Source organism: Echeneis naucrates, chromosome 17 (assembly GCF_900963305.1).
Source record: "Echeneis naucrates chromosome 17, fEcheNa1.1, whole genome shotgun sequence".
NCBI classification, from domain to species: domain Eukaryota; kingdom Metazoa; phylum Chordata; class Actinopteri; order Carangiformes; family Echeneidae; genus Echeneis; species Echeneis naucrates.
In genome coordinates, this window is record NC_042527.1 from 11,309,938 (window position 1) to 11,331,379 (window position 21,442).

A 21,442-nucleotide genomic window follows, 5' to 3' on the forward strand; every position below is an offset into this window, starting at 1 on the left:
AAGAAGTGACTCAGGGAGGGATGTTTGAGACAAGGAGGGAAGCTCTGGGGCTACAGATTTGTTAAGTGATAGGTTTTCTTTTCAGGAAGGACATTTTGCTGTGATAATCATAAACTCTTCAGAGCTGAACCAATCAAAATAATGCAACGCCTACAACCATGCAGTCTACACAGCAGAGATGGTTTGCATTGTGAGGCCGGAGCACAGATATCAGAATTTATTTAATTTAGGAGCTGGCATTTTGACACATACTGCATTCATTTCCTGTTGAAAAGACTGATACTCAGAATATGTAAATGAGTTGAGGATGTTTTGACACGTTAATATCCACACATGCAGCACAGCGGCATTGTGGTTAGCAATGTTGCCCCACAACAAGATGGTCACAGGTTCAGTTCCCGGCCTGGGGCCTTTCTGTGTGGAATTTGCATGTTCTCACTGGGTTTCCTCCCACCGTCCAAAGATATCATATTTGGGTTAACTGGTCACTGTCTGTAGGCCTAAATGTGAGTGTGAGCGGCCCTGAGACCTGTCCAGGTTGTACCCCGCCCTCGCCCAATGTGAACTGGTATTGACTCCTGCACCCTCCACAACCCAGAAATGGATAAGCAGTAGAAGATAAATGAATGAATATCTTTTCATACTCTTGCGTAACCAGATTCAGAAAAAAGGGCATGTTGCCTTGTGGAATTTGTTGAATAATTCCCATTAAAATTGTACATTTTTGTATAGCTAATCCAAATCACAGAGGGATTCCTAAACTCATTTCAGAGTGCTTTAGGTTGCCTAAATGACATTAGTTATATAAGAATCAAAAAGAAAAAAAAGAAGAAATAATAATAATTAAAAAAAAAAAAACAAACATAAAATGGGGTAATATATATTATATAACCAAGTGAGTCATTGCCATTAAATGTTTGATACAGGAAGCTGAAGCTTCCATAATGCTGCACTTACTGTTGTCACTGTTCTCGTCCTTGCTGCCGTCGATGGTTCCATCTGGCTGCATCTGCAGGTAGAAGCCCTGCTGGCTGAACAGTCGCGTCACGATGCCTTTCAGCTGCGGCTCTGAAACACACACACACACATGCACGCACGCATGCACGCAACACAGACAAATACACGCAAACCGTTGGCCAAGCCACAGCCCCATCCCCACCAAAAATATGTCAGAATAACAGTCTGATAATCATGACAAAAACATACAAGTGAGTAAATACCTCTGCCTCCTTCTAAGTGTTTGCAGACTAACACACGTTTACATGAAGCTATTTCAAATGCTGAAATTATTGCAGCGATGTGTTTCACAAACAATGTTCACTTAATAATATTAAGACAAATCAGCAGTGGAAGATGGACTGTACCACCAAATGAATATAATTATAATGGAGGACTTCATCTGTCTTCAGGCTACAGCTGATGCATACCTATCTTCTGTCTTCTATTAAATGGATACTGATATTAATTCATTGCTTCTGAACTGAATAATTCACATACAAAATAATCAATAAATTAATATATCAATTAAGATATTAGTTTACATGTTTCACGATTAATAATTCATAATAGGAAAAAAAATGCATCTTATTATTCTTGTGGCACAATCCTGTCTCCAAAGCTGTAAATAAACTTCAAAGTTACAGTTGGCCGCTAGAAACACTGACACCTTGAGTCCTCAACCAGCCGGTGAAGATCAATATGACTGATGGACAGTTTGTTATGAGTCATCTGCTGCACCACATAATTCCAGAAAAAGGTAAACGGCTGTTTGACTTTAAGGTCTTTATGATGGGAACGCCATGACGGGAAATCAATGACAATGTTGTTACTTCCTCATCTGTCATTGTTATTGGATCATGTGATTTTATATCATTTGGAAAGCCTTTTAAAACCACACTTGAATGCACACTGACATGCCAATGGTTGATTTATTTGGTATGAAGCAACTGTGAATTTTGGAAGTGACATATTTGATTTTATAAAACCACTTTCTCTTAAAAATACTTATTAGCATAACAGAAGCCGACCTAAAGTTTCTGTTTCTGTGATGGGTTTTAATAACCCTGAACCCACCTCTAACTCTGAGGTTATGACACCGGGCACCTGGCCAGGATGCCACTCAAAGTGAACACTTCAGCAGGTGGAAACAAGGATTAGTTCAGGGCAAATAAAGCCCCTTGGTTTCAGGAAATGCCATTAAATCAGATGTGTCCAATTAAATTATTCATGTAAATCAGTCTAGTCAAACAAAGAAATGGATGTGTATGCACTGCGCACAACTCAACTCTAGAGTTTTGTTATACATACTCAACCTTAAGAAAAAATGACTAAAGGGGAAAGAATTATGTGTCACTTTTTGCAATGACAAAGATGATCAGACAAGCTCCACAGAAATCAGACAACAATTCAGATGCTGGAGATTAGTACTCTTTTGTTTATTCTCTGCCTGACAAAAGAAACAAATTATGCATTTAGTCACAAATGATTTGGTGCCACTTGGCTTCATTTTCTGTGCCTAAATAAACATTAAGTCTCCAAAAATGCTTTGTAGGCACACAACATAATATAACAAATAATAACATCCTGCATGTGACTAGACTGAAAGAATGTGCGAAAGCCTGACTGACTGTCCTCCAAGGTCATAGCAAGATGTGGAGGGCATACATTTCAGAAGAGTCCAGTTGGACACATAAAATACCTAAATAATGTGACAGAAAGAAAGAGACACAGAAAATATCCAAATCCATCTGTATTCAACAGTAATAAGAGATGCCAAGTATTTGCCTGTCAATACTGGTGCATAAGTTCTATTTGTATTATAAGAGACAAGGGTGCCAAGAGCACAGCCCCCAGAAAGAGTTGGCTAAGTAGAGACCCCCATCGAGAGCGGGTTCACGTCTACTGAACTGTACATCATCCTGACCATCAATCCCCAACTCACCTGCCCCTGGGGTGGGGCCATCAATTCCTGGGACAGGCCCTTGATCATCCATCACAGGCAGGGTGAGGAGAATGTGTGTGTACCAGTGTGTCTGCTTAAGTGTGTGTTTGTGAAAGCACATGGGCGTGTACACATCGGTAAATCACATGGGATAACTACACTTCCATAAATTAAGGCTTCAATGTGAGCCCAGGCAATCGCTGACAGCTCATCAGTTCAAATCATTTTAGAGAGAGAGAGAGACTGTGTGTGTGTGTGTGTGTGTGTGTGTGTGCATGTGTGTGTGTACACAAGTATTTAAAGATAAACCCTTAAAACACCAGATTGTATATGACGTGTCTTTGAGTGGTAACATAAAAGCTCATAAACTGCATGTGCACGGGCCATTAAAAATGTCAATAAATTTACTTCATACCAATACAGAAGAACAAAAACATTTATATATATACGTCGACAAATGGCGTCATGACCATGAAATGGTGAATGATCACCTGTACTGGTATAGTGTTTGACAAGGAGACACATCATACCCATGTACACTAATATACACTACAATAAGTGCCTCTACTACACTTACACAGCAGTACTTGACACATATTTACAGACATAGAACAAGGAGCGAGGATAAAGACTGATCTAACATTGACTGACAAAGAGAATGAGGCAGAAACAAAATGAGAAGAGGCAGAGCCAAAGACAAAGAGAAAAAAGAGACAAAGGAGCAACAAACGGCTGGCTATAGGGGCGCCTTTAGGGAAAAGTAAATAATTAAATAAATAAATAAATAAATTAAATAAAAACAAAACAGGTAGTTAAATTAAGCTTAAAAAAATTCAACAAAGCCACACGGGAGAAGGGATGAAAGAAAAGGAGAAAATCAGCACGGGAGAGGGTCGTCGGCTGTCAGACAGGTGTTGAAGCCCCCAGCCCCACCCTCCCTCCCTCTCGGCCCCCCACCCACCCACCCCAAATACCCTCCATCCTCTTCCCCACCCCCCAACCACCCCACCACCCCACCACCCCCCTGGCCGAGGAGGGAGTCGACATGGGCGCGAGATGGGGTGGAGACGAGAAGAAACACAGCACACACGGATGGAGGCTGAGCTACTGACCTAGCCTGCAGCCCTTATGGGACACCTGTGGAGGTTTCGAGGTTGCATCTTACGAAGTGGGGGGAAGGGGAGCGGGGGGGGGATAGAAGGAAAAACAACAGTCTTTTAAACAGGCAGAATTCAGAAGTTCTCCAGTGTATCGGCTGTTTATATGCAAATATATGGATAGGCATCAGTGGAAATATAAGAATGATTAATCATGGAGACATGGAGCATCTGTCTCAGTCTGCCTCTCTGTCTAGCCATGTTTGTCAGTTGAAGGACTTACCTACCTGCCCAGCAGTGTCTGTAGGACTGGCTGCTTTGTTGTCTGTCTGTCTGCTCATGTTTCTGGGCATTTTGTGGTATCTTTTTGGCACTGGGATTGTTTGTCTGGCGGATGAGACTGCTTGACGACAGGGTTTTTCAGTTCTGTCTGTCTGTGTGCCCGTCTGTCTGAGTTGCAGGACGTCTCTTTTTGCCATCCTCCCTCTTTGCCTTTAAAATTGTTTTTTTTTGTCGGTCTGTATGCCTGCCTCACTCCTCATCAGTCTGTCTACAGGACAGACTGCAGACAGAATGTCCCGCGGACAGACTGTCGTTCAACTCATGACACAACTATCTGGATGTAGGGAGTGGTGACTTGCACCACTTGGCTCGTTATCTGTGGACCAGGACAGAACCAGCAGAACAAAGAGGAAAAAAAAAAAAAAAACCAACAAAAAAAAGGAGGGATTGCAAAACCATGGATTGTAGTAGCCATGGAGTAGATGTCTATCAATACATCCAGAGCTCTTTAATCACTAAAGCTATACCTCCCTTTCACTGCAGTAAAGCCCCTTCTCTGCAATAAACATTTACCATTAAAACATTTAATCTCAAAAGAGCCTTGGTGCACTGCGGTGCAACTTATCTCCCCCCTGTACCCCAACCTGCATTAATATTGAATAAGGCAATTTAAAGCAGCCTTTTTGAGTGTATTCAAGTTGTGTGTGTATGGGTGTTTGGCAGGAGGTGGTGGTAAAGGGGGGGGGGGGTATAAATTAGGTGTGTATAATCGAAGGCTACAATATACTATATAGCTGGGGGGGGGGGGCTTCTCCGGGTTTGACTGGGATCAGTGCTGCTCAGGTTATTGATGAATCTGATCAGAGCAGCATCACAACACATAAAGGGGTAACGTCACCGCACATAGATCATTCCCTGTGCATTCAGGATGCTCCTTGCAGGTTTGTGGGGGGGGGGGGGGGGGGGGGGTCGTGGTGGATCGACAGACAACAAGAAGACCTAATGGAACAGGTGGATTTTTTTTTTTCTTTTTTTTTTTTTGCACCGCGGAGAAAAATCTACCTTCTCCGGTTCAGATTGGAGCCCTTGACTGCAGTATAATGCCTCTGCTGCTTCAAAGAGGGGCGGGGTGGTGTGGGGGGTTTGGGGGGGGGGGGCGCTTCCATTAGCACACATAACACACATCACTGAAAAACAATCTACAGCACTGACCTGGTCGCCGCCGAACCGGTCTTTTTTTGCCGTTGCAGAAACGGACTTTGCTGAAGACCCCCAAGAAATGCCTCTCGCAGAGAGAGCGGGGGTCTTTGCTGGGGCTGGGGCGACGCTTCGAAGTGGACACCCGGTCGCTGTTCGATTCCCTCGCCTGGCGTTTCTGCCGGATCAGGGAGCTGGCGATCGCGGCCATCTCCCCGAACCGAGACTGAAAACCCGAGTCTAGTTCGGCAGACGTCGGATGTTGATGCAGCTTCTTGCCTCACAATATATATATATATAAATATATATATATATACGGGAAAAAAGAAAAAAATAACAAAAATACAAATATAAAGAGAGTTTGTTATGTCTTTTCGGCCCACGAGTACTTCAACCAAATGTCATCCTGATCACGAAATCATCCGAGTTCCGTGCATCATTGCGCTTCAGGTAGCATCCAGCGGAGGGGACCGCTGCGTGTCAGTTCGGCTGCTGGGAGTTTATGGCGCTGGACAGCCACCGACCTCAGCATATGGGAGACATTAAACCTGCGGGCTAGGCCCCGGGGGCCGACGTGTCAGCCGTGGGAACATGCAACAGTGTTGATAAGTTGATGCAGCTGCGCGTCATTGGAGAGCTTCAAGTATTCCAGGTGAACAGCGCCGCGTCTGACCAGCTTCCACCTCCAGATCCTGATCCGCACACCGCGGCCAGCCTCCGGCTCCCCGGCGCCTCGCAATCATTTGCATCTAGCTAAATCCATTCAGCAGACGCTGGAGAGAGGATCCCAACTTTTTCTTTTCTACCCTCGTCTCCCCTCCTAATTATTCACTCCAGTCGGACGGGTGAGACGGTGAGATGCTGTGCAGAAACCCAGATATCTGAGCCCAGTCTCCGGTTCCGCCGATGGCACCGCTGAATGCAAACGGGGGAGTGGGGAAAAAATGAATCGGGTAGTCTGCGAGGATGCTGCAGAGATGTAATTCAGAGCCTGTTGGGAGGTATTGTATTCTGGGAGTAAAAAAACAACTAGTTGAGGCGAGAGTGCTTTCTGTTGTAGCGCACAAATAATAAAGTAGCCTGAACATTATCGGCCGTGCGTCCCGAATGGAGGCAGTCGGTGCGTTACACCGCCGACAGCCAGAGTGAGCGTTCGCGGTCCATAGCTCTCTCCCTCCCTCTCTCTCTCTCTCTCACACACACACACACACGCACACTCTCTCTCTCTCTCTCTCTCTCTCATCCCCTCTCCATCTCTGTCTCCAACTCTTTTAACGCAATCATACGTGATTGAGGTTCGTATTAGGAATTCTCAGGGATTGCACCGGGAAAGATGGATGGACCTCGACGACGAGAAAGTGTGGATATGGAAAAGACACTCAAAAAGAAGGGGGTGATGGGTAAATTCTGACTGGGTGTTTATGCAGTGGGGAAGTGGGTGCGCGCACACGTGATATTCAGCCCTTCGGGATAATGTGCACATCTAAAAGAGAGCGGATGATCTAACCAATGTCTCGTTGAATTTCATTTAAATCCTTAACTGCAGACTGGTTTCCAAATGGGAATCGTCGGTCAGCAAGAAGACTAGATTAAATTGTTAAGGGAGCAGTGACCATGAAAAGGGAAATCTTAAACAGCTACGGCTGATGGTATTTGTAGTGAACTACAAAGTAGCCTATTATTACTCTCATATCTCGTACAAAAGGGACATAAGCAGAGGTTGTATTTTCTAAAATGCCCCTTGGCCACACATTCCATAAAGAACATGTTAAATCACACTAAAGGGATTACCTGCAACAGGTTTCAGCACACACAATATGAACACAAATCACAACAGAACCAACTCATGGGTCAATGTGCTTTTGGACTAACAAAGACCAAATGGACTTATGACAAATAAAAGCAAATGAAACAGCAAACCTGCCCCTCGATTCTGTCAGAGGATGAGGGAACTAGTATCACTATCAGAGCGTGCGTGTGCATGTACCAACGTGTTTCAGCTCATGTGACCATGCCTCATGGTGTCATGTCTATCATTGCATGGGGATGGGAGCACACACTCACTCACACACACATTGTGGGAGGAAGAACACGTGAGTCTTCAGTAGCAGAGCGAAACTCTATTCTCCTGTGATGAAACAGCATGAAACATTTAGAGGCTTTTTCTGGGACTTGGTTTGACATTTCTTCTCCATACATAATCCAGAGAGAGTGAGAGAGAGAAAGGGGGAGAGAGGGGAGGGAGAGGCTTGAGAACTATGACTTTCTTCTTACTAGCACTGTGTGCCCCCCATCCTTATGTAAGAATAGGATATATTGCATTAAAGTGTTGAGCATGAAGTGTTGTGACTGTGGTTGGCCTTCGGTGTGTGTATACATGTGTATGTATGAGAGAGAGAAAGAGGGCGAGAGAGGAAGATGGAGGGCAGAGAATCTTTTCCCTGAGTACCACAGACAGGCCGGGAAAATTAATATGAATATGGTCAGAACCAAAAGCTTGAATCGAACATTGTATTCCTCCTGACTTCTCAGTGAGCAGTCGAAACTATATGTCACTGCAGCATAAAAAAATATCAATAACAACTTCCATCCATCATTCCAGTGGACATGCAGGCATGTGACCTACGCTTCTTTGAAAAATTATATATATATATCATTACTGGTAGCAGTTTGTAATGTGAAAGGGGCTTTCTCGGAAACAGGAGGGACTTTGTGGTTTAGAGAGCAGTGGAGAGACAGGACGTATATCACTGTCAGCAAAATATGAAGTATTCCCGAGGATGAGGAGCTGCTATCTCCTCCGTGGACAATTCCACTCGGGATTGGTCCACCAGCTATAAAACACAGCTGCTATGAAATGCACTGCAGACATACTGCAATCATTTAAATGGTCACTTAAAATGATTTTGACTGTGAAAAGCTTTGATGGTTTATTGAAGATAAAAATGGAAAAGAATTGTGTGTCTTTATGGTATCAAATTCGATGGCATGTATTTGCTTTATCGGACTGTGCTAGTTCCTGAGCACCAACAACAAATATCTGGTAAAAATGAAAGCGCCAACCCCTGCAGCTCTCCCTCTGGTGCCACCACCACCACTGGGATGAACTCGTTGTTGGAGAGTCATTTCCAGACACTTGCTGCCCCCTAGTGGATGAAGAATAAACTGCGAGTGTGCATGAAGAAATTAGTGGATGTTTCAAAACTCTGAAGCTCCAGACTTCAGTGTGTCCTTGAGATACCTCACAGATTTGTTGACTCACAATAGCTGGACCTAATTTTCACTGTGCAATGTCTGCTAAACTGGCCTGCCAACGCCCCAGAAGACAAAGAGCGGAAATGTGGGGGAATAATGCTGCTGCTGTGACTCACTCATTAGCACAACTGTTACAACCACAACCTACTATCAACGGCGCAGTGGGTACATACACACAACATGGAAGTTGGATGAATTATTAAATGCCTTACATTGAAGAGAGCAAGTGTAAGGTGTCAAGAAAAAGACCATTTCAAACTGTTTTCATTGTGAGCGTATCTATTACATTAGCAACCATTCCTGCTAATCATCTTGGGAGCATTCCTGCAGAAAGTGCCACAATGATATCTAAAAGCTGTTTACAAATACAAAGATTAATGATGTTAAGGAACTGAGAACTGAGTTTGCTGCCGAGATACAACCATTAAAGTTTGCAGCTTTGGGTGTTTTATTCATTCATTCATTCACTTTATTCATTCGCTTATATCTGTTTCCGGGTCACGGGGGTGCTGGAGCCAGTCCCTCACACTGGGTGCGGGTGGGGTCACCCTGGACAGGTCAGACAGACAGACAGAGACCAACAACCTCTCGCATGCACACTTAGACCTATGGACAATTTAGAGCCACCAGTTAACCCAAACATGACGTCTTTGGACGGTGGGAGGAAACCCACGCAGGCACGGGGAGAACATGCGAACTCCACACAGAAAGGCCACAGGCCGGGAACCGAACCCGCAACCTACTAGTGGCGTTTTAGTCTACTATAAATGTGTCAATAAGGTCTCCAGTTTTTACTGGATGTGTAATAGCTCATTTTAAAAAATTTGAGCCACATTATAAGAAATGAAAAGTGATCCCAAAGTTTCTTTCAGTGTAGTCTGATTCATAACAATGAAACAGTCACATGAAAGGGACAGAATGGGGACTATTTAATTTTATGGAGCAATTCAAAGAAATATATTTAACCACTCATGAAGACAAGGCTTTGGCACTAGTTCTGTCTCTGTTATGCCCCCAACCATACAAATATCCCACAACCGAAGCACCCGATCTACTGTACTTAACTTCAGCAAAGGAAAAACCAGGTGCAAGCTTGACACTACAAAGGGAAGCAGGTGGACACATTTGAGCTTTGTCTGAGACATCTTTCACTGAAAATCCCTCTGAGGTCATTTGGGCATGATGCCCAAATGTGCAGAGCGTAATACTTTGTACTTTCTGCTATATATGATCCCGTCGAGCATATTGGAGAGGTGAATAATGTAGTTACATAGCTAAATGCAGGGAACCACAGTCTTGCCCCCCTTCTTCTAAAAAGTTAAGTGCATGGTGCCCCCTCATTTCACCTGTGATTTACTGAGTCTGTGCGCGTGAAATGTATTTAGTTATGGAGAATCTGCTGTAACCCAGGTTTGTCTGTAACAGACAGACAAACTCAGATATGAGTTAGATTAGGTTGTTTCACCAACCATGAGCAGCGAGGAGGGTAGGGTCTGTTCAAAGTCCATTGTCATCATATTTTGTCTCTGTTTTAAAATTACATGCTGTAGTCTTGGTTGAGCAACACACCAGAAGAACCGCAACAATTGAAAAATAGAATCAAAATGAAAAAGATGAAACTTGGAAAATAAACAGCGAGCTCGTGAAAATGAAACAACTTTCAACCAAGTCATCAACCAACACAGCTTCATACCAGACAGCTTCAAACGGGATGCATGAATTCATGTTTTGCATCCTTTTGCGTCCACACAAATGAGCTGACTCATAAAGTTTTGATTGAGGTCACAAGGTTCATCTAACAGCGAACAGATATGCAGGATAAGGACTCATAGTGTTTTATATCTGAGTCCTACAGATCCCAATGTGCATGCTGCTTTTGGTCCAACTACCTCAGAGGAATCAACTGTGCTTAATGGAGTTTCTAATTGTCTGCCCTGAATTTCAGAGCTGCTCTAACTGAAACTACCGGAGATCCTACGTCCTGCAAGCATCTCCCAGTAAAACATCACTGTCTCACTCTGGAAATACTGGGGTATGGGTTTGTTTGTTTTTTTTTAATGTCAGGGGATGTAGATATGATGTGACTGAACATCAGCAATGCGGGTGATTGCTGAGACCTGACCCGAGGACATGGCAGACTTCTTGGGCCTATTGCCTAACACTGTTGAGTGTCCGGGTGCAAATGTCAGTGCACTTGGTTGAGACTTCCTTTTGCTAGGTGTTGTACGTTTTGAGGAGAGCAAATTGCAAAGTAAGTCACTTTTAAAGTCATTTTCTTAGATGAGGGAGAAATGTCACTTTCCTTTCCAACTATATGCTTACAGAGTGCCTTGGTCACAGCATGCATTAATGCAGCTCATGCCAAAGTGGAGTTGAGGGACTTCCGGGGGTCCTACAGAGGGAATGAGGAGATACTGATTACCAACCACCAGGTATCCAGTCGGAGTAGTTTCACATTGAGATTTAACAAACATGTTGTCAGGAAGGCTTCCATGGACCGTACAGCCTGTTCATCGAAATGCATTTAGTATGAAGATTACAATGAAAAGTTTTGGAGCCTCTGCTGCTATGGCGCTGTCCGTGGTGCTGAGCCGCGCTGCTTGTTTGTGGGGCCCTGAAAGCAGGGCTGCCTTGTTTCCAGGCCCCTGAAGTTTAATGACTTGATCCCTGCATTGCCCTTTTTTTTTGGCTCGCTTCAGATGCAGCACTGGAACAACGCTCGTCTGGTAAAGTATCTGAAGCCCCCCTCTCCTCTCCGGAGTAGTGCGGCTTGACGCGGACTGCCGGCAGCCATCCGCGGCAGCCGAGGACCACACACAGGAACTCGGGACAGCTTGCGAGGAGCACAAGGGGAGGCTGGCTCCACTGCAGACTCGGAAGATGTTACTCACACACTCGAGTGGCCAATGAAGCCACTCACCCCCCGCCCCCCTCCCCCTCTACCACCACCACCACCACCACATTCACCATCACCACCCCCCTCCCCTCTCTATACATCAGCCCCCTTTCTTTTTTCATCACTCAAGAGAGAAAGCATGCAAAGCAAAAGGCAGCCGCACAGGCTATGCTGCTATGTTTGTCTCTCACCGCTGATGATAGTGGTCGACTTCGATCGTTGTCCACAGAAACACTGCAGCATATGCGCTCCTTTCTGAAGGAATGGCCTCAGAATCCTCATTGATTTGGGTTGGTGGGAGCCTTCCTCAATCCAAACAATCGGACAACGATATCACAACACAGCAGGGTCAGGCAGCATAGCGAAGCCAGCCGACCAGCCTCCTCTACAGGCTCACAGCAGCCCTCAAAACGCCGGAAGGGCACAGTCTGCAGGACAAATTACGCTAAAACGCGGCATCTTGAGTGATTCCCCCGCTTCTCTCTCTCTTCCTCCCTCTCTCTTTCCGTAGTCCTCTCTCTCTCTCTCTCGCTCTCTCCCTGTCTATCTTCTTCTTGTCCGCCGTCGGTCACGGCAACACTCCTCTTCCGCCACGGCAGGCAACGCAAGGACGTTACAATGTGCTCTTAATTGTACACCCCCCCCCCCCCCTCCGCGTCTTCACCAGCAGCGCACGTAATAGCAAGAATAGGAGAAGGGGAGAAAGAGGGAGAGAGGTAGGGTGACGGACAAAGAGAGAAACAAAAAGAAAAAGAAAGAAAGAGAGCATGCACGCCAAAGTTGAACTGCAGGGAGAAGTGGCAGGCCGGACGCGAGTGCGGTAATGCGGAGCTGACAGTTAAGGCGACGCTGGCTGCACAGATGTTGGATCACAAGAGCCAATAGTTGCTCTCGTATTTTGTCTTTCTCTCTGACCGGCCCTCCAAATCCACCGAGAAGAGTCGGACCACGCAGAGTCTACGTCAGCTGCAGCCCACAACGGCGTTTTGTCAATGATCCAAGCAGAAAGTTAAGGGCTCAGTCACTGCGCTAAGACAGGACATGGTCCAGAGTGGGGGTCAGAGGTCACCTGTGCAGCTGTGCAACTCAACTAAAGCGCATCAACACAAGAACAGGTCTGAAAATAGAAGTGCAGGCTCCTAAGAGCACAGCTATACTGACGTTAATGTTCTTCAAAGTTAGAAAGTTAGAAGTCAACCATCTCTCACAACATTAGCTACCTTTTCAAATCTGCTTGATTTACAGTGAAGCCCATCACTTTTAAGGTGCTTTGCAGTGTTAGGCACTGTTGAATAGCAAAATGACATTCAAATGTGTTGTGCAACACTAAATGATGCCACTGAGATTTAGCAACTCAAAATGGATTATAAATGACTTTAACGTGTTTTATTATCTTTCTATGTGCTCTAAATATTGCATTTTATTCTCAAAACTGTATTTGAAAGCCAAATTTGAGAAGTCCTTATGCATTTTGGACCAAGAGAACAGGGCAAGGCAATGTGTGATTTTCACTGTAGGGGGTGCCATAACATAAAGAACTCAGCTTCAAATAAGGTGGGGAGGGTCTGCAATTTGGCTATGGAACAGAAACAAAGAGAGCAAAGTAAAAATATCATCGTCTTTAAAGCACTCAGAATGAGTAAAGACAAAACAGAAGTGTCTTGTTCTTGAGACGGTCCAGTAAACAAAGACATTCAACAGAACTTCTACTGCAAAAATCATTCTATACACTGATTATATACTGATTTTCAATATCATCATCATTCAAACATCCCTCTTCATCTTGCATGTACATTACCTTGTGCCACAATAACTAATTATATGCCATCATCTGTATTGAAAACATGGCCTCACTATGTACATCCTAATGTATACAATGTACATTAAAGGACATTTCAGGTCAGCAGAATGCCTCAACAACAGCAGCCATGCAAATAGGAAAGGTCAGAGAGGCGTAACGAGGGGACGGGTGGAGGGAGCTGGCATTAGACCCAGAGTCACAGATGACAGGTGATAGTGCTGTATATTCAGCTCCTACTGTACTGTCCCACTGCAGAGCCAATCCCCGCGATATGCAGGGACAGTCAGACGGAGAGAATAGGGGAAGGGAAGGGAAGGAGGGAGAACAGAACACGCCAGTACAGAGGACACAGCGACGAACTAACACCTAATGACGTGACTGAAGTGGAATTCACGACCAAAGTAAACTGTACTTCAGGTGAGTATGGACGTGGGTTAACTGTTATATCCATCCAAAGTGTGACTCGTCTGTACCAAATAACAATATGATTCAGTGTTTGTACAAATCTATAGTCAATACATATTTCCTCAAAGTGTCTCACAATCAAAGAAACACAGAAAAGCACACTTAAATGTCATCAGTCAAAGTAAACACAAAGGCAGGTGGGCTTCATATAGTTACTTCAACAATTATTTGTGTACTCTTCACTGAATCAAATAAATGATGACTGTTCACTGCTCTTTAGGCTTTCAGTGGGTCATTTTACAGCAACATACTTCAAAATAAGAAGTAAAAGATTAACCATCTTCCATTATCAGATATTCTAACCAGAGTTAGAAGTCTCTTGATGCTAAAATCTCAAGTGAACCTTTTATATCTCCTTATGACACATATCAGGTATTGATGCTAGATGCATTTTGCCCCATCTGACAACTCTGGCCCCACGCACCACGCTGTGCTCTGTCCATATCAGCGCCTCCTGCCCCACATTTTTATGCCCCTGCCACGTCAACTAGTTCCAGATTAAATCCATTTTTTCCACAATAATATGAAACATCAAGCATTTCTGTTAAATTTTTTCAGAATCACTTCATCAAGTCTTAAATGATGGCTAAAAAGTGTGACCCTGACCTTTGACCACCAAAATTTAACTACTTGACGTGAACCTTTGTGTTAATAAATTCCTTTAAGGTCTACCCTAACCCCAACCCAAAGCATACCTCAAAAGAGTCATCAGAATAACATCAGAAATTTGATATTTCCTTTATAGTATAGCTGTAATGAAGTCTCAAAGCAATATATACGGTGCTCTGAATGCACAGTCCAATATGTTGAGTGTGTCCCACACTGTGGAAAAATATTTCATCGAGTATCTAATTTGAAAGGCAAAATTTGAGAACAGCATATATTGTTCGCAAACTAATTAAAAAGCTAAATTAGTGTTCCGATGAGTCAGTTATTACTAAGTGTTTACAGCAGAGCTGCCCACAGCGGGGCACACAGGATGAGACGAACAGATCACTACGAAACACATGACATGTCAGAAGCTTATTAACCTGGCAAGAGTCCCCTTTGTATACTGCACAAGAAATATCCCTCTATGATCTACACTGCTTATTCATCAGGGCTGTGGGGGGCGCGGGGGCCGGAGCTATATAAATATATAAGACATTAATGACTTAACACACATACAGGAAATTTAGAGCCACCAACTGACCTAACCCTGCATGCCTTTGGACTGTTGAAGAAGGCTGGACTCCCTGGAAGGAACCCAAGTAGGCAAAGGGAGAATATGAAAACTCCAGAGAGACCCTGGGGTTTGAACCTAGAACCTTTTTGCTGTGAGGCACCAGCTCTATCTACTGCACCAGGTCTTAATTTCACAGCTTTATAAACACCTTGTTCTTTTCATGCCTGGGAATCTTCCTTATATCTGTTCATCACTATATGACCATATGATAAACTTCTCATCTGTCCTGGTTGTACCTTGCCGCTTGCCTAATGTCAGCTGGGATTGGCTCCAGCCAACCGTTGATCATTTAAGTGTTTCACACTTTGCTTTGAGAGGTTTTAGAAGCAACAAGCACGACAAATTCACACCCAATTCCTAGTGGCAGACGAAATCCTAAATGGTGAAACCGCAGCCCTCGGCACACTGTGACAGAGGGGCAGTACAATCTTCGACACAGCAAATATTTGGGCGATAGGGAATGAGAGGTTAAGAGTGCTGTTGTGTGCATGGTGGAAAAAGAGGGGATTTGAGGAAAGTGAGAAGTGAAATGGGTAGAAAAACTGAATCAGCAGCAGCGTTAAACAGGTGTGTGTACTTGTCTGTCTTTGATCCATGCAGTCAACACAAAACAACACATCCACTGGAACGCAGACACACTGACTGAAATTTGTTTCATCTTCTTTATAATGGCTTTAGAGCTTGGAAGGATTTTTCAGATGCATGTGCCAAACCGTCCGATATGTACAACTGTATGCTATGTCTCTAATGGCTCCTCCTCCATCTAATGGGGAATCATATTACACATTATAACCCAGATTTCAGCCTTGTGTAAGTGAATGATGCGCAGTCCCATGTTTAAACAAGCCACTCATTGATTGAACCTGCAGGCCAGAACATTTTCCCAGTTTATGATCCCACCTTTAAAATAAACTTATAAATCCAGATACAGACCACAGCAGACTCTACCACAACAACAACGCCCAAACTATCTCATCTTTTTTTTTTTTTTTTTTTACTTTATTTACCAATTAATCAAACACTGACTACATCTGATGTGCCTGAAATTAATGAAAAATGTTAAATAAGATTTAGATTCATTGTCGCAGCAAAAAAGTGGTAACGCGTTTTTTCTGTTCTGGGTCACAAATCACAGAGCTGACTTGCTGTGGTCGATTTGGCTACAGTTTTTTGCCGGATTCCCTTCCTGTCGTAATCCTCCCCATTTATCCGGGCTTGGGACCGACACAATTACTGTTTGTGGCTGGGGCTTGAACACAGGACCTCTGCATGCATGGAATGCACTCTACCACCGAGCTACCTCTCCGGGCAAGAGAGCGGTATAGGTGAAATAAAATCAAATTAGTATAATGTGTTGACCTAATGCTGACATTTGAATGCAATTTTAACTAGTTACCATTGTTATTCCAAAGTATCTGCAGTTTTAAGGGGAGAGGTAAAAGAGTTCAGTTGAACAGAGAAGAAGAAAAGACCCCTAAAGTCCTGTGAGATGACATGAATGAGAAATATGCTGGAAACATTAACTCTCCTGAAACACAATAAGAATGCAAACGCTGCACTGGAGCCAACATTGTAGACAAACATGCACTGTAGAGAAACAAGTACGACACATCAATCAATCAATCTGTGGTCGTCGGTCAACTGAACAATGAATGTGGCCACAATCTCTGCAGATCCCACGGGAGGTTTCCAAACGGTCAGGTCACTCAGACCAAAACGGCAGCCTGCCTAGTCACCTTGACATGTTCACCTCATGTATGCCAAATGACTTTCACAATATGCTCCACAATGCAAAACAGGACAGAGTGACAATGAGGGAGGAATGTTACCCTACTTTCACAAGGCCACTTTGTCCTTAAATCCAAATATACTTCAAAAAGGGAATACACTTGTTTAGTGCCTTAACACCACCATGCCTCCTAAAACTGCCCTGCAAAAACACTGCCAGCAACTACAGGAAAACAAGTGATGTTTTGGAGTGAGTTATGTGTTTCAAGCGGAGTGTAAACCATGAGGCCAGTGTTTTTCTTCCCATGCAGCAGAGTCTGTGTCTTCTGGCTTTAAATAAAACGCCTTTATAGCCCATTACTCGCAGAGTTGAAAAGCTTTGTCAACAACTCTCTTGCTGCTGATCGTTGAGGCCACATCACCGCGGCTGCACGGAGGGAAAGGGGCACATTCATCTCACCCAAAAAATAAATAAATAAATACATAAAAAGTGGAGAGGCAGCAGTTTTTGTCTGAATCAGCTGACAGCACTGACAGGCAGACCAAAGCCGTTTACCATGCGCCACTCTTGGGGGGGTGAACACACTGTCATGCAGGCCTGCACTGTTCACACAAGTTAAGTTTCCTCTGATATTTACATGCTGACTAATAATGCTGCCGTGTCTTAATCACACCGGGTGCTGGAGAGACGCTGCTGTGCTCAAGGGAGGGTGCAAACTAGAGGGAGTGAGTCCGGAAACCGAGCCGTGAAGCCGGCAGCACCGCGCTGCAGCACTGAAGCATGTGCTGCTCTCTGGTCGGATGTCGGACACCTCCAGCCTCTGAAACATCAAGCTATGGCCCATGTCATGAAAATGCACCCCCGTCACCCCACCCGCCCCCCAGTGCTGCTGGATGTTACAGCAACAAAGTTACACCGCTTTTTGTTTACCGCAGCGTGTGTGTGTTCCAAGAAGCCACACAAATGTATAATATGCAACATAAAACAAACAAATATCAAAACCAACCCAGCACATAACTCATCCCTAGGCATGCACGTGGAAGTTTCTTACCGGCGTTTTTATCCCCCATGTCCCCTTGCGGTGCAGAAGTTTAAGACACTGACGACGGATGAGCTGGCTGGGGTGGAATGCGCTTGGAGCTGGTGGCGCGCTCGTTTCTTCAGCCGGGACAGCCGGCCAGCGACGGAACAGGCAAGTTTGGCTGTTTCAAGTTCCCGAGTGAGGAGTAAAACGAGCTCCCTCTGGGAACCTGGAGCTGTGGGTGGATGCTGAGCTCATCAGTGAACTCGTGCTCGGAATCTTTGCTATTTGCAAGAGTTTGTGAGAAAGGTGGAGTGAGCGCGCAGGTAAAGAAGGAAGGAGGGGTGTGTTTGTGCGTTGCAGATGCAGTATGTGCATTCTGTCTTGATACAGCAGAGGTGGGTTTGACAGGGTCTGCCCTTCCACTGTGGAGCAAAACAGACGAGATTCTGACTTCCTTTCAAACTGTCAGTGAGATCTCATGCTTGAGGTTTGCACTGCAGACTGCCGACACAACTGCTCTATTTTCTGGAGATAAACTCAGACTAGTGAAAACTTTCCTCAGCTTAGATTTGGTTTTAGCAGTCTTTAGAAAGGGGAGGAGTTACTTTAGTGAACCATAATCTATGAGTATTATTATGGGTATTTTTTATTTATTTTATTTATTTTTTTTGTAATTCTGATTAAAAAATGAAGAAGAAAGTGTGCATGCCAATGAAAGAATGGACTTATTTGTCACCAAAAATGACATTTGAGATTTTCAGAACATCCTGTCTATAAAGAAATGCTCTTCTGGCTTAAAGTACAGATGTTGCACAACACTTGGGGAATCGAAATACATACAAATTAAGTAATGCACATTTTTCAGCATAAACTTCCAACACATATCAGCGTTTTGTTGAGTCATTTGATGGGTAAAAAAAAACATATAATATTTAGGTACATGTCAGGAAAGGGCAAGTAAGAGCATGCCTGCAGTTTAATTTCCTCCTCTGTGTATCCCTGGTGTCCCATATTGACTAAGTGCCAGTACCAGTGTTACATTTTCATTATGTAGTCTTTCTTTCACTTCCAGGATACAATTATAAACTCTGTCCTCACACACCTGCTGACCACATACTGTACCATGTTGCTTTACTGATAGCAAAGGCAGAAGATATTTTGCAGAGACATCAATATTTAATGAGTGACTCTCAGATCAATAATCGTGTCCTTAGCATCCAACTTGTTATTGTGGCTGTCATTTGATTATACTGCAGTAGAAATCTCATAGACTTTGTGGACTGTGTAAAGACTGTGGCTCGGGCTCTACCAGCATACTGGCTTTATGCAAAAAGCTCTGGAGGAAGTTGCTTGTGTTGTGTAACCAAATCATGTCAGTGTGAACTGCCTGGGCAGGTCTGCACGCAGAGGTGCAGTGTGTGTGTAAGAATGTGTCACCCTCACATTTATTCAAGTGCCCCTATTCTGCATTTATTCTTTTAATCTATCCAAAATTAAAACAATTGGCCTACACTTATTCAACTAAAGTGAGAGGTTGATGTTGTCATATTGCATGCTGTCCTCTTGAATTCTGGGTAAAGTAAACATCAGTACTTTGCGGTTGTAGGAAATCCCACTCAGTGTCCACTTTACATAGCACGATTGTGTAAATCAGCCTCTTGCTGCTGAATATCATGATCACACATCAGCCACTCAGTTTCCTAATCTATGCAAGTTAAAAAAAAAAAAAAAAAAACAAAAAAAACAGAAAACAAGTGTGGTATTATCTACCTGATCCATTGATCAATGTCTTAGAAAGCTCCCCATCAGCACTCTAATGGGACACTATGTTAACAGCTAAAGTTTCCTCTGGTGGTATAAAAAGACTGTGCTGCTGGTATAAGATGTTCCTGGCCTTCGGGCTGAAATAGAAGCCTCAAGGCCAAATGATGTTCAGTGTCATGCATCCACCTGGAGATCCAATCACACCATGAATACACAAAATATGAACCACAGAACTGCTTTGTCATTCACTTTACCCGTACATACAGTAGCTGCAGGAATGATGAATGGTGAACCTAAATAAATGACAAGTTGTGATTTCAGGTGTAACACTTCCCGTCACATGACCAACGTTCTGCACGCCCTGTTGCCAACACAGGCAAATCCTGGCTGGCGTCAGTTCGCAGCAAATCAATGAGAGGCTCTGAAAGAGGACACCTCTGCTGGGATAAAATGCGCTGCATTGATCAGAAAGGAACCCAAAGTCCTCTATAGATTCAGAGAGATGAATGAGAGTATGTGAGGTCTGTGTTGGTGCATATCAGGGTGGCAACGTAGCTGAGCTCTTTAGCAGAGCCAAATCACAAACAGCTTTTGCCTCACTTAGCTCCAACTGCAACTGAAAAATTTATGATTCTCACCTCCTTTTTCTGTACTCTCCTCCCTGTCTCTGCTCTCCTCTTTGGCCTCCCTCCCTCAATCTGTCTTGTGTTCATTCCCATCACTGTCATCCCTGCCTTCCTCTCGTCTTGCCCACTCTCCCCCCTCTCCCACACTCTCCTGTTCTACCCTGCCCCAGACCTACATCCATAGGATATCATCTAACCCGGCTGAGTGTCCTTGGGTCCCAACAGTGACAAAGGCCTATTGCTGTCCTTCTTTTGTACACTGAATTTTTACCCTGACACATCAGCACCCCCACTTCTTTATGGCTATATCATTTTGAGATGTTTTATTATAATATCCCCATGGGGATGCATTGTGTGTTTCAGTAGCTCCCGTTCCTCAGATTCTGCTTTATTGCAGCATTTCTGGTTGCAATATTGTCCGCAGCTAAGGTAACCCAGGCAGCCAAGTGCAGATATTGCATTGGAGGAGAGCCCTTGTTACTGTGCAGACACTGCAGTGCAGCCTTCTCGTGGTAAATTCTACCTTCGCCTATATCTGGACTCACTGGCAGGCTTGAGAGAAGTTTGTGTAACTTGTCCAGATGCCAGTAGCAGCACCCAGTGCCATTAATACTGCTCCACTACAGTACACTGCTGAAGTATTCCACTCCTCCTCTGCTGCATTTAGAAAAACTAACTTCAACCCTTATACAAATATTTTGGTTGATGTGCTGAAGACAAAATACAGCAATATATTGTTCTAAAATGCTCTCCATCTTCTTATTCCGGCTCTCCATGCCTAAAGCTTTTGTGTTTACTTTGTTTCTATCGTTTTGGAAACTGGTCTGCAGTGGTGGAAGAATATTTATATAAGTAGTTATAAGTAGTTGTACAACAATGGTGAAAAAAAACAAGGTTTGTGTTTACATTCTAAGTAAAAGCGCACAAATATTAAAATGCAACTAAGGTATGAAAAGTAAAAGTGTTACTACATTATGGTGCGTTCCTTACATGATTTGTTGATTTACAGAGAGGACCCCCTTTTCTTTTTTTTTTACACAGATCGGGCATAACATTATGACCACCTGCCTGAAATTGTGTAGGTACTCCATACAACAACGAACTGTTGAATCTGTGCTGTGGTATCTGGCACCGCAGTAA

General features: G+C 43.9%; 1 protein-coding gene across 5 annotated transcripts in view; it reads right to left on the bottom strand.

Moving 5' to 3' along the window:
• Positions 1-18,022, bottom strand: part of fgf12a (fibroblast growth factor 12a) — a 31,570-nt gene extending 13,548 nt beyond the window's left edge. Inside the window, exons 1-3 of one of the 5 annotated variants that reach the window (XM_029524025.1) lie at positions 5,533-5,728; positions 4,054-4,101; positions 958-1,068 (exon numbers count right to left, since the gene is read on the bottom strand). In XM_029524025.1, the coding sequence (XP_029379885.1) occupies positions 958-1,068; positions 4,054-4,101; positions 5,533-5,728 (355 nt within the window). Of the gene's footprint in view, positions 1-957; positions 1,069-3,438; positions 3,467-4,053; positions 4,102-5,532; positions 5,729-11,859; positions 11,951-17,939 lie in introns of those variants that run through there. The other 4 variants (XM_029524028.1, XM_029524027.1, XM_029524026.1 and 1 more) reach the window with 4 other exon arrangements.
• Between the last annotated feature and the right edge of the window lie 3,420 nt (positions 18,023-21,442).